General features: G+C 27.1%; 1 protein-coding gene across 1 annotated transcript; it reads right to left on the reverse strand.

Moving 5' to 3' along the window:
* Positions 1-2,367: 2,367 nt before the first annotated feature.
* LOC145833500 (uncharacterized) lies at positions 2,368-4,371 on the reverse strand. The gene is made up of 4 exons (XM_082940671.1): positions 4,280-4,371; positions 4,056-4,216; positions 3,620-3,707; positions 2,368-2,436 (listed from the first exon to the last, which is right to left on the reverse strand). Exons 2-4 carry the CDS (start codon positions 4,202-4,204, stop codon positions 2,368-2,370), a joined length of 306 nt encoding a protein of 101 aa, XP_082796797.1. The 5' UTR covers positions 4,205-4,216; positions 4,280-4,371.
* Positions 4,372-14,078: the final 9,707 nt, after the last annotated feature.

Here is a 14,078-nt window from a genome sequence, read left to right on the forward strand (position 1 = left end):
CTTAACACAAGTTTACTTTTTAAACAATGCTATTCAAATCAGGAAACAGCATCAAGGCATTGTATAGTACTTTATTATTGAAGTCATTCGTTCAGAAACAGCTGATTCAACTTTTAACTCTTTTTATACCTGTCCTGCTAACAAGACATCTCTTATAACTAAAAGTTGTAGATTGTATAAAAAGTTAAAATTAAGTAGGTGTTCAAGTGCGCAATAGCTAGTAAGAAATTAGTAATCTCAGACTATATCAGAGGCATACAGTAGTTAAACTAAAAATTTACAAATTTCACAGCACTTGAAAATCAGGATCTTAACTTTCTACTTGTTGATTTCTGTAAATTGCTTTATGACTCAAAAATATAATAGTTTTAGTACGCAGTAGTTTATTTATTTTTTGCTAAGATTTTTGACAGAAGCCGGCAAACAGAGACTTTTATTTAAATTTAAAAAACTTACGCAACACAAATTAAACTATATATTCTAAAAAATATATACTTTGGATTTCGTTGTAGACATAAAACTTATCAAAATTAATTACCAATTCGGCGAGATATTGACCAGATTACTTATAAAAGCCTACTGAGTTAAACGAACTCTGTTTATTGAAAAAGTTTTATTCTATAGCTACGTATACAGTGATTTTACAACGTTATAAAAGCTGTGTTCTGTAGAACAGCTTAAGAAAAATTGAAGTTGTTAATTGTATTTTTAGCTTTTTTTTAATTGTTATTTGCTAACAACTAAATTTTTTTAAACATAACCATTTGAAAACCATACCTGTTAAAAAAATATATTTTTTTATTTTTAAGCACAGTTAAATAACACCTACCTTTGTCCAACAAATGTACGAACGAAAAAAGACTCTCAATATATTTGGTCCTTAGACCTGATGCACGAAGAACCTTCCGGTTATAGAGTCGCACACCAAGGAAAAGGAACTATGATAGCAATAAAAGTATACTATTATACACAAGTATAAATTACATTAGACTTATACTAAAATATCCTTTCAATTAAAAATGACTAAACAAAAAAATACATTGTTGACATAGCGTTAAACTTCTTTTTAAAACTTACTTTATATACTATACTTAAATTTTAGAACTCTAAATAATAACAAAATCATGTGTGCACTTTTTTTCAACTACGGTAGTTGAAAACTTTACCTATCATAGAAAAAAATCGTAAAAAGATATATAATTCAATTGAAAAAAAATTAATTAAAAATTAGAGTGTAATGTTATTACAGCTTAAAAAGTTATAATGTTAAATTTTGTATTACTTTAAAACAAGCATAAAATAAAGTGTATTTAATGCTGGTTTTAAAATTGAAAATAAGATTAACTCACAAGAAAAATAATTTTTCATTCTTTTCAGATAAACTTAATGTGCAGTGCAGTCTATATAAATAAAAGTCAAACCAAACTACTTAATATACCTTATTCATTGCCTGTAATCACGTTTTACGACTTATATCAGTGAAAATTATGTTATTCTATCAGAATGCGCGTTTATGTTTATTTGTATATATTATTAAAAAGTTTTCGAATGAACAAAACTTCAAAAACAGTGTTCATGCATAAATTTTGAAACTTTATTAAAACTATATTTTAATATATCGATTTAGACACGATAATAATTCACATTTAATATATTTAAATATATACAGGCCACAGGGTTACCAAAGGCTTTTTGAAAATTTTATACAGGTTTTTAAAAGTACAACTTTTTTAATATTAAATTAAACTTAAGGTTAAACACCATCCTAAATGGTATACAAATATTGAAAAGATACAGCAAGGCTACTTTATGTATTTTATGATAATAAAAAATTCTAAAAAATACAAAACAAAAATATTGTATACGATAGATTTTTCATAAATTTTTATAAATTCTTAGAATTGCAGTTTTTTTGGATTTAAATTTCAAATTTCAAGTTTTTTGGTAACCCTGTATATAGGTAAGAAAATAAGCTTGTACTATGTTATACTAAATCAAAACTAACATATATGTTTATAGTTTATTTTATTGTAAATAGCTACAAATAAGATATATTTAAAACGATTAAGAAATTTCTATAGCCAAAAAAAGTTAAGTGTTTAGCTTGTTTGAAAGATATAACGTTACAGCGAAATAAGGCTTAAAATTAACTTATTACTACAGCAAACCTTTACTTTAACTTAACAAACATTTATCACAACTAATTTTCAGTATAAATATGGTTTAACATTTTTGTTTAACTAAACAATGGTCGTTTAAAAAGCTTCAAATCAATCTACAAACAAAAAGAGCACTTGCTTATTTTGACGCATGCAAGATCTTGTAACAAATTATGATTTAAAAAAAATCAATGAATTAATTGATGTGCTACAAATGCCACCACCAAACTCTGCACGTTCCATCTCTACTGACAGATACCAGATATTTCTCACTTACCTGTCGCAAAATATAAATACAATAACATTAGTTGATTTGACTGGTGATTTTACAAATAAAAATTATGAAACTGATAAAACCAATTGAAATAGATTTATTTGAGAACTGAAATACTTGAGTGTACTGGTTTTAGGAACGGTATGACAAACACTAGTTTTAAATTGAGATCAGCGGTTCTTAACCATTTTTATCATAATTTATCCTTTACAAATATAGATAATAAATTCACCCTCAACAAAAAAATATTTTTACTAGTTTTGAAGAGAAAAAACTTTTGTATTTTGAACCTTAAGCTTACTAAATAATAAAAAATGTGAAAAAAATAAAGTTTTTATTCATCAAAAAAAAAATTAACAATTGTAGACTAACTTAAAAAAGAAAACAATTAATAAACGTAAATTTACATAACTTGTAATCTAGAAAATTCACCCCCAAAGACAAAGGAATTGGCCCTCAGGTTAAGAATGATTTATTTAGATAAAGCTATCCTTTGAATTAGCTAAAGTTTTGGTTTTAATGTACAAAAGTTTAAGATTGTTTGACTTATTCTCCAAACTCTTATATCAGTGCAACTCATAACCGAAACATTTTATTGTTCTTATTTACTCATAGTAATGACTAAATTATTTTACTCGTCTAATTTTGTACTTAAAAAAAAATTTATTACGTTTTTAGCTTGCAAATATCAAGATTATTTTAACTAAATAAATATTGATAGAAACAGGTCCAGTTTTTTTTTTTTTTTTAATTTCTCAAGTTCCAGGTTTTTGCAGGATTCCAGGTAGGTTTAAAAAAGTTATAAAAGCTTTACGATTCGTGTATTTTATCTAAACAAAAATTGGTTGAAAAATTCAAAAAAAATTGGGACAATTTTCTTGTAGCGAAGCTATTTTATAAGAGTAACTAAGCCAGTTTAACATATTATAGTAAAAATAAATCCAAGTGTATTTGTAGGTCTTAACATTTTAATATTTGTAAGCAGTTTTAAAATTTATTTAGTGTTATTTACTGTCTCAAATAATAATAATTACGCTTGGTCTTTACTAAAACTAAATATTGTTTTAAATATAAAATCTACGAGTAAACTTAAAGTTTTTGTCGAAAAGTATGAAAATTCCAATATAACAAAAATAGCTAAAAAACAAGTGGTGGCATTGTAATTACAAATTTTATCTAAACTAACATCAATACCAGTTATTTCTTTGGTGTGGCCTTGAAGAACCCTGACACATTTCAGAGTTAAAACATCCCATTCTTTTATATGCATGTCTCTGTTTAACATTGATAATAATTTAACAGTTAAAATTATGTTTTAAATAGAAAAAGACGATTGTATTGAACCAAACTTTGATGCGACTTATACAAAATTTAAACTTGTGTCACTTTGTCATACTTTATAAATAGGAAAATCAACTAAAAAAGTTTATTTTTGACTTATAACTTAAATAAAAGTTGATCATATTAAGCAGTAAAAGTGGATGCATGTCCCTGCATTTTATTAAAAAAAAATAAACTGAATGTATTTACAAAACAAATACTTGAACTAGTGTAATGTAAACAAACGTAAAAACTAAACATTCGAAATGCGATCATACTAATTGTCATAAAGCGAAACAAACTTAGAAGCGGTGAAGATCTGGTTGTGGAAGAACTTTATTGACACGATAGTGTCGTAGTGAGCTTTGAAATGGGCCACCGGATTCTTGTTCTTGTTGGCCTTGAGAGACCATATCTCAACTGTTCCGCATTCCGATCCGCTGACCACCATGTCGTGTTTGATCTTTTGTTGCAAAACACTTTTTTATTTATATTAGAGTGATAAAACAACCAAACTTAACTTTACATTCACAGAAACTAAAACACCAGGTTGTTAAACCAACGCTTGGCTTCGAGTTAAACATTTTCATCCATATGTCACTGCAAGCAGTATGTAAGACTCCTTTTTACCTTAATTGGAAATATAAGCTTTTGTGCAGACTATGTTAAGTTTTAATGGTGATATATTTAGTTTTTCGAAAGAAGAACATGTCCAGTGGAAGGTAGTGTTAAAAAAACAAAAACTTACTTTTGTTTTAACCATTTAAAACAGAACAATTAAAAATAAAATAAGTTAAAACTTAATAAGTATAAACTTTATGATTTAGAGTAAGCAGTTTCAAACTAAACATTTTTACAAAAAGTCTATACACCACCACAAAAAATCAATAGCGTCTTTTTAATAAAATTTCAAATTATTTTTACATCAAAAAATAAAAGACCTTAAAAGTTTATATGTATTTAAAAACGAACAAAATATTATAAGTTTTATTTAAATTAACCTTAAAGTTGGAAAAAAAAAAGTATTACACTTACTATTAGTTTGAATTAAATTTTTATTCAATTATTATTTAACTACCTTACAAGAACAATAGGATAAAAATTAAATGTAAGAACAGATTGAACAAACTAATTTAAAAAAAATTCTTTACTAAGCCCATAAAACTTAAAAGTACAGTTGTTTAAAGTAAAAATAGTCTTTAAACATTTTCAATATTTACATTTTATTTATTAGAATACTAGAATAGGGCAATTGTTAAGAAAGTACTTTAAAGAAGTTTACTAAAAAAACAGTATTTTACTCTATTAGAGATCTTCATTTACATCTAAAGTCTTATTAAAACAATATGTCTACTGTTTTTTGAAAATTGTATTATAACCGAACTCTTCGAAACATAATACTTGTATTTATTTCTTTTAAACCAAGTTGATAACTCTAAATGTAACACTTAAAGTAATATAATGTTTTTATTATTCTAAAAAATACAAACCTTTTAAATATTAAGCACGCCTACAACAAAACTTCAATTTTTTTGATAAAAATTTCTAAGCTTTTTATTAGATATAAGGCTGAGAACGAATCAAATTTTTACCTAGTCATTTTTGCTTATGTGTCTCTGAACCTTTAACTAACCTTACTATTTGTTTTTTATTATAAAACACGTTTTGTTTAAAAAATAAGTAGCTTAATAATATATGTTTAGCTGATGAACAGAAACTGAAAATAAGAAAACCATTTAATCGAATTGTTAATACAACATAATTTTATTTATTTTTCTTTACCTATATATGTCAATTTAACGAGTTTAATTTTATTGAATTAATAAAATCACTTAAGCTGTCTATGTTAAACTTCAATGATGATATTTTTAAAACGACGGACATATTAAGTAGAAGGTATTTTCAACAACACGAAATAATAAAATGTTATCTTCGTTTTGATCATTTCATATAAATTGCTCAGAGAGTAAAAATCTAAATTAATAAAGTAGAGTTATATGATTTACAGCAAGTAATTCAAGTTTAGATTTTTATACTAAAAACTTTATACACAACTTAGTAAACTTTTTATATAATAAATGTGTTCTCCATAGTTTCTTCTAAATTAAATAAAATTTTAAGGATACCTTTGTTTGAAAAACTTTTTAAAGTTAACTCGAGTTACACTCAAAGAGTTACTCGTTGAATCAGATGAAAAACTCTAAAAAACAGGTTAATAATATCATAATTTAAACCATAAGTAACTTTTAATAGTTTTCAGCTTGAAAATAACTTATAAGATAGATTAATTTTAAACTAATCTGATATAGCATTTAAACTATATTTGGCACTAAACTAATTGTAACAGACTATATAAAAAAAAATCCGGTGTTTTGTATTACTAAGTTTAAGTTAATTTATGGAAAATCCTAAGTTTAAAGTAAGGTTTTTAAAATTGAATATGTTTATCACTCACCGCCAGTGCACTTATATTTCTTTTTGGTGTTCTAAAACATCTAAGCACTTCACCGTCTAAAGAACTAGTGACGTAAATGACTCTAAAAAATAAACGTTTTATTCTAAATACAAAAAATAAAATAAAAAGAGTTGCTTATTTTAAAGCAACCATAAAGATGTATACTTTTTTTTGCAATGGTGAAAAACATCAAACTTTAAAACAACAGTTTTTTTTCCAACTAAACAACCAATCTAAGAACTGTTTTTCAAACTAAGAATAACAACAAAACAAACTTTAAAACTCGACAATTTTTGCACGCAAACGCATAAAGTTTTTTTTTATCGTGATTGAAAATTCAACTACGTCAAAACAAAAAAAACATTCACTTGTCTGAGCCGGCAGTGACAATTCTGTTTTGGTCGTACACAAGGCAATCGATGGCACCTTCGTGGACCTTTATGACTCGCAACAGACTGTACCTGCAGTTATCCCACACGACTATGTTGCCGTCGTGCGATGCCGTTACGCTGTTCGAATAAAAAGAAAAATGTACACTTGAGACTAGTTTTGAGTTTTTGTGTTATCTTTAAAAACTTTAATCACACGTTACATGAATAAAAAGACAGGTCAATTTTTACTAATTAATCTAGTGTTTAGCAAATAAAATTTTAAAACAGAGTTTAAGAAAAACAATAACAATTAGGTATTTAATTTAGATGCAACTTAAGTAAGAGTAATAATAAATAACAAGATGAGTTGAAAATCACTAATTTTAAAGTATATTACATCTATGTTATATTAAAATCAGACTGTGTAGTTATATAACTATAACAATGTTATAAGTACTGGAAAGTATTAGAAAGTGCATAAATAAAAAAATATTAACTTTTATTTTTTCAAAATATAATATATTTTAATTATTATAAACATGCTACTACCAAATAACTTTTAAAATTTTTAAAGAATTAGAGCACAACTAAAGACTGTTTTATTTCAATTTTAGATTTAATAAAAAGAAATAAATTTCATTAATAAATCTCGAGTTACTACTTAGACGAGTTACGACCTTTTTAAAAGCGCTAACAATCAAACAAAACGAAATCGTTACACGAAAGTTAAATCAAACCTAAAAATAACCATAAAATTTTTTTTTTAGAAATCTCGTGTGCTTATTATAATTTTAAAAATCTCCCTAACACGAAACTGTTGTCGATTTGAACACCAGTGACGCTGTTGGTGTGTCCGGATAACCTCTGCATCAATTTACCGTCAAGCGAGTTCCACACGGATAGTGTGGTGTCCCAGCTGGCCGCGAATATCCGAACACATTTGTCGTCTTGACCGGCTGTTATCTGCTGCACGCTTCCTGCATGAAAAATATACCTAAAAGTATGAAACAGGACATCAAACTGCATTTTATAACTGTTTAAATTTAATGGAAAGTTTTCAGTCAAAGTTCTTGTCAATTCAAGCTTTTAAGAGAAAGCTCGCAAGGTGACGTGTTTCACTGATGAAATTTTGCATTTGCAGACTACAGTCATGTATAAATACTCGTCAGTTGGGGTAGAAACTCATATGTATAACATGTAGACATTTGTATCATTTGTTGTTTGTTGTAAATCTCTTTTTTTAACAATTTTATTTCTTATAAGCAGTTTTTGATTTGAACTTTAAGTTGTTGAATGTAATATTGTTTTATACATTTTTAAATATCTTTATCTGAGAATTAAAAATGTTTTAAGGTTTTCAATAACGTTTAAGGTATTTCTAAAGCATAAAGTTGTTTATACTTTTATATTGTACATGGCTTTTTAAATTTGCTAGTGTTTGCAATTGTTCTTTAATACAACATGTTCATTCATACGTCATGCCTAGTTTTATATAGAGTAGCCTAAATATTTCTTAGGTTAATACCAACATTTATTTATTATGATTTTTAGTGTGGTTGTACACTCAATTATAACCTTACAAGTAACAAATGAACAAAATAAAAAACTATTACAATGTTCAAACCAACAGTGTTATAAAAATAATATAGAGTACAAAAAATGGCTACCAAAGTAAAGACTGCAAGCAAACATTACAAGCTGTTTATTTTTCTTCAATAATAAACTTACAAAGCTTAAAAGCACGACTTATGTAAAAACCTTGAAGAGTTTTGCCGAACTTGATTTTTTGTTCCCCTTGAGGAGAATAGACTCTGATCTGACCGACGGAATCGCCTATTATCATCCGGCTTCCGTGGCAAAACACTGACGTCATCGGTGTGTGTGACGTGGACTGCAAAATATTTTCAAGCGCATTGTTTGTTGTTTTATTTTGAAGTGTAGTTCAATTACGCAATCAGTTTACAAGTAAATTTTTTGTGAAAATTGATTAGTTTAGATTTTTGTCTATCAGGTTAAATTTAAACTAAGAAACACTATAAACATAGAAGCTAAAAATCTATTACTGCTCTACGGTACTCATTTTAAAACTTATATCTAGTAAAGACAATGCAATAAAAACTAACATGGATTACTATAACTTTTACTATTCCTTTTGGTTTGAATTGAAACCTTTCACTATAAGAAATGACTTCATTAATTATAATTAAAAACGAACCTATGTACAAAAATTATTGAGTTTTTTTTTAAGTTTATAGTTTTGGTAATAACATAACTCTTAATAGATGCTACAAATTAAAAAGGAAAAATCATGTTAAGTAAAACCTTTAATAATTTTTTAGAGTTACAAAAGATTACTTCAAAAAAAGACACTTTTCACTAAGTCTAAATGAGCTTAAACAATAATCAATAAAAATTATTCTATGCTTATTTTTGTCGTTAACTAGAAACATAATAACACATTAAAAAAATAACGAAAGCTTTTTTCTTTTTACAACACAGGCTTGAAACTTGGAAATCCTTAAAAAGTCTGATACTTCGTAAAGTCTTGTGAAAATAAAGAAAAACTTTTTAAAATGTTTACTGTTTTATACAAAGGTAATAAAAATTGTGAAAAAGAAAAGAAAAAACTATTTATTTTTCAAGCTAGTACCCTAATATGTCTCGCGAGCAACAGAATCTTTGATCAACAAAAAAAACTTCATCAGAGTTATTATCCCTCAAATCTTCAAGTTCTTCTCTGCTCAACAAATCATCTCTCTTGTATGCTTCCAAACACTGATGGCTCATTTTTGTTGTTATTATCTTATCTAGTTTTAACAACATCAACATTAGTCTTTGTATGAAAAATAAATACAATCATGAACTAAGGTAAAATTTTTGCTAGAAACAAAAAAAAAAACAAAATTAAACAATACTTATTATTATTATGAAACTCATTAAAAACTTTAACGTGAAACTAACTCTTGAAATTGTTTTCAAGTAAGGCGTTTTGTTCGTCTGAAAATTAAAAAGCACTGTAATATTTTTTGTTTAGCACATGAAAGAATTTTATACACTTTAATAGGAAGATGGTATATCCAAGTTTTAAAACACTTCATATGCATATTTACTTTTTAATTTAAGTCATTTAATTTAGTAAGTACTACTTTATTCAAAAAAGTCTCGTCGACAGCTGTTTCACTGCTAGACATTTCTTCAGGTCTTATAACTTGTTTATTTTTGGTTTAAGTCGTTTGCTTTGGATTGGTCGGAAGACTTAATTGCTTATCAGGAACAGCTATCGTCAGAAAATATTTGCTTAACAAAATACTTATTGTTCACTTTTTTTTTGTATCGCTGTAGCTAAATTCATAAATCATGTCAGATAGTCAGAAAAACTAAAGATAAAAAATATATGTAAATATGTACAAAATATAGAACATTAAGCAATTATACTAAAACAGATTTTAAATAAAACTAAATTTAACTTTGAACTACATGAAAACAGCTCATTTAATGGAATAAAGAATTATGATTAGGTTAATAAAATTTTATTTAACATTAAGAAGTTTTAGTAATGCAGTTTAAAAGTGATTTTTATATAGAACTATCAGTAACAATACCTTCATTGTTATTTTCGCCTTCACTTTCGGTGTTTAACGAAGTTATCAAATTGTTTTCTCTTAAATCAGAATTATCTTGCTGTTCATTCGAACTAGTATCACAACTGTGCTCCTTGGCGCCCCTGTCTTTGGCAAAACTCATTCTCAAATTTTCCCTGATTTCAGCGTCGTTGGTTCCTTCAACTGTTTTCAATTTAAAACTGTTGCATATTTACAAAACGAAGTTTGTTTGTTTTGAAACTCAAGGTTAAATAATGTAAAATTATATGTTAATGCCCGAAAACTGCCACCCTTACAACGGGACACGTTCACCACGTCCACCCGCGATCAAAATCCACCCAGTCAAATTCGAGAACCGCTTACCGATCGAGGGTAAGGGGTAAAAGTGATAGTGAAAATAAATGCAAAAAATATATAAAATAAACTAATAAAAAAAAAAAAAATAGGGTGGATTTTGAACGCGGGTAGATTTTGATAGAATACCATTACAACATCTCACACATTCATAGTTGAAATATCATTATAAGTTAAACAAAAAAAAAATATACATTTGATTGTATCGGAGTTGGAGACTTCGTTTTCTTCAAAAGTATCATTGTCACCATGCTCATCGCTTGGTGAAATATTTTCCGTTTTCGTCGAATGTTTCTTTCTTTCGTCTTTTGACAGATTTTTTCCTTTAAAAATTGATTTGATATTTTAATATGGATAAAAATTACAGTTGCAAATTTTTTTTAATCTTTTTTATTTAAGAATAAACCTTTTTCCACAACATCTTCATGCAGTAAACTTGTGTCTTTATCTTTTGAAGAATTTACTTTTTTAGGTTTCAAAGTTTTGGTTTGACTCTTGTTTCCAGAGCTTCTACCTGTTTTAGTCTGCTTAACTTTCGAATTTTTATCAAGCGAGCGAATAATCATTTCGTTCAGTTTTGAAGAAGAGTTTTTTTTCAGTTTACAATTTTTACAATGCACCTTTTTCGAAACACTTTTTCTGTTTTTATTAGCATCAACTTTATAACTATCGTCATCGATAACTTTGATTGCCTTTTTAGATTTGAGCAAGCGATGTATAAAGTCTTCATCGCGGCTTTTTTTATGCGAACTTTTCAGATTTTTTAAAGGACTTTTCAAGATCGAAGACCTTTTTAAAGGGGATGGCATCCTCTTTAAACCTATATGATTCTGACTTTCTTCCTGTTTTCCGATGAGCTCTAGTCCTGGTAAATAGTATATAAGTTATATATATAAATAAAAATATTGTAAAATATATAGAACAAACCGGAATAACTTTTATGGTAGTTTGAATTGAACTCAATACACTTTTTTTAAATTAAAAAAAGTTATTTATTTTTTTTAACTTTAATTATCAAACATAAAAGTATATATACACTTAATTTGGTAAATTTTATCAAGGTACATAAAAATAAAGTACCATAAAAAGAACTGCGCTTCTTTTTTGATGTTCTTTTATTATCGCTTGTTCGCAAAGATTTATCATCGATTAAGTACAGCAAGTCGGCTATTTTCTCAAAACTTCCATCCCAAAAGTTAGCGAGAACAATGTACGCATTTCTCCAATTAAACTCTTGCTTATTTCCAAGTTTAAATTTGATACGCTCAGCCAAGTTGCAAACACCGAGTGAGTCGCCTGCAAATATATTAAAAGAAAATGGGAAGTTAGAAATTGTCAACTTATTTTTTATACAGCTCAAAAAAGATTTCAAACATAAACTTCAACTTGTGTTTACTTTTAACTGTAAAACTAATTTTCTCTTACATTTTAAAACACGAAAAAATAAAACATTGATACCAGCTTTATCAACCAGTCTTTCCCATATAGAGTTCATTTAAATAAAAATAAAACATTGATACCAGCTTTGTCAACCAGTCTCTCCCATATCGAGTTCATTTAAATAAAAATAAAACATTGATACCAGTTTTATCAACCAGTCTCTCCCATATAGAGTTCATTTAAACAAAAATAAAACATTGATACCAGTTTTATCAACCAGTCTCTCCCATATAGAGTTCATTTAAATAAAAACTAAAACATTGATACCAGCTTTATCAACCAGTCTCTCCCATATAGAGTTCATTTAAATAAAAATAAAACATTGATACCAGTTTTATCAACCAGTCTCTCCCATATAGAGTTCATTTAAATAAAAATAAAACATTGATACCAGTATTATCAACCAGTCTCTCCCATATAGAGTTCATTTAAATAAAAACTAAAACATTGATACCAGCTTTATCAACCAGTCTCTCCCATATAGAGCTCATTTAAATAAAAATAAAACATTGATACCAGCTTTATCAACCAGTCTCTCCCATATAGAGTTCATTTAAACAAAAATAAAACATTGATACCAGTTTTATCAACCAGTCTCTCCCATATAGAGTTCATTTAAATAAAAACTAAAACATTGATACCAGCTTTATCAACCAGTCTCTCCCATATAGAGTTCATTTAAATAAAAATAAAACATTGATACCAGCTTTATCAACCAGTCTCTCCCATATAGAGTTCATTTAAATAAAAATAAAACATTGATACCAGTTTTATCAACCAGTCTCTCCCATATAGAGTTCATTTAAACAAAAATAAAACATTGATACCAGTTTTATCAACCAGTCTCTCCCATATAGAGTTCATTTAAATAAAAACTAAAACATTGATACCAGCTTTATCAACCAGTCTCTCCCATATAGAGTTCATTTAAATAAAAATAAAACATTGATACCAGTTTTATCAACCAGTCTCTCCCATATAGAGTTCATTTAAATAAAAATAAAACATTGATACCAGTATTATCAACCAGTCTCTCCCATATAGAGTTCATTTAAATAAAAACTAAAACATTGATACCAGCTTTATCAACCAGTCTCTCCCATATAGAGCTCATTTAAACAAAAATAAAACATTGATACCAGTTTTATCAACCAGTCTCTCCCATATAGAGTTCATTTAAATAAAAACTAAAACATTGATACCAGCTTTATCAACCAGTCTCTCCCATATAGAGTTCATTTAAATAAAAATAAAACATTGATACCAGTTTTATCAACCAGTCTCTCCCATATAGAGTTCATTTAAATAAAAATAAAACATTGATACCAGTATTATCAACCAGTCTCTCCCATATAGAGTTCATTTAAATAAAAACTAAAACATTGATACCAGCTTTATCAACCAGTCTCTCCCATATAGAGCTCATTTAAATAAAAATAAAACATTGATACCAGCTTTATCAACCAGTCTCTCCCATATAGAGCTCATTTAAATAAAAATAAAACATTGATACCAGCTTTATCAACCAGTCTCTCCCATATAGAGTTCATTTAAACAAAAATAAAACATTGATACCAGTTTTATCAACCAGTCTCTCCCATATAGAGTTCATTTAAATAAAAACTAAAACATTGATACCAGCTTTATCAACCAGTCTCTCCCATATAGAGTTCATTTAAATAAAAATAAAACATTGATACCAGTTTTATCAACCAGTCTCTCCCATATAGAGTTCATTTAAATAAAAATAAAACATTGATACCAGTTTTATCAACCAGTCTCTCCCATATAGAGTTCATTTAAACAAAAATAAAACATTGATACCAGTTTTATCAACCATCTCTCCCATATAGAGTTCATTTAAATAAAAACTAAAACATTGATACCAGCTTTATCAACCAGTCTCTCCCATATAGAGTTCATTTAAATAAAAATAAAACATTGATACCAGTTTTATCAACCAGTCTCTCCCATATAGAGTTCATTTAAATAAAAATAAAACATTGATACCAGTATTATCAACCAGTCTCTCCCATATAGAGTTCATTTAAATAAAAATAAAACATTGATACCAGCTTTATCAACCAGTCTCTCCCATATAGA

The sequence above is a fragment of the Thalia democratica genome, chromosome 4 (genome assembly GCF_965202585.1).
Source record: "Thalia democratica chromosome 4, ktThaDemo2.hap1.1, whole genome shotgun sequence".
Lineage (NCBI taxonomy): Eukaryota > Metazoa > Chordata > Thaliacea > Salpida > Salpidae > Thalia > Thalia democratica.

Bases quoted from the DNA above. Each gene is read 5' to 3' on its own strand.
- LOC145833500 (XM_082940671.1), bottom strand. From the start codon at position 4,204: ATGGTGGTCAGCGGATCGGAATGCGGAACAGTTGAGATATGGTCTCTC. The intron at 3,708-4,055 runs GTTTGTTTCGCT...AATGTTAAACAG, and splicing joins CAGATCTTCACCGCTTCTAA to AGACATGCATATAAAAGAAT. The intron at 2,437-3,619 runs GTTAGTTTAGAT...ATTTTGCGACAG, and splicing joins AAGAAATAACTGGTATTGAT to GTAAGTGAGAAATATCTGGT.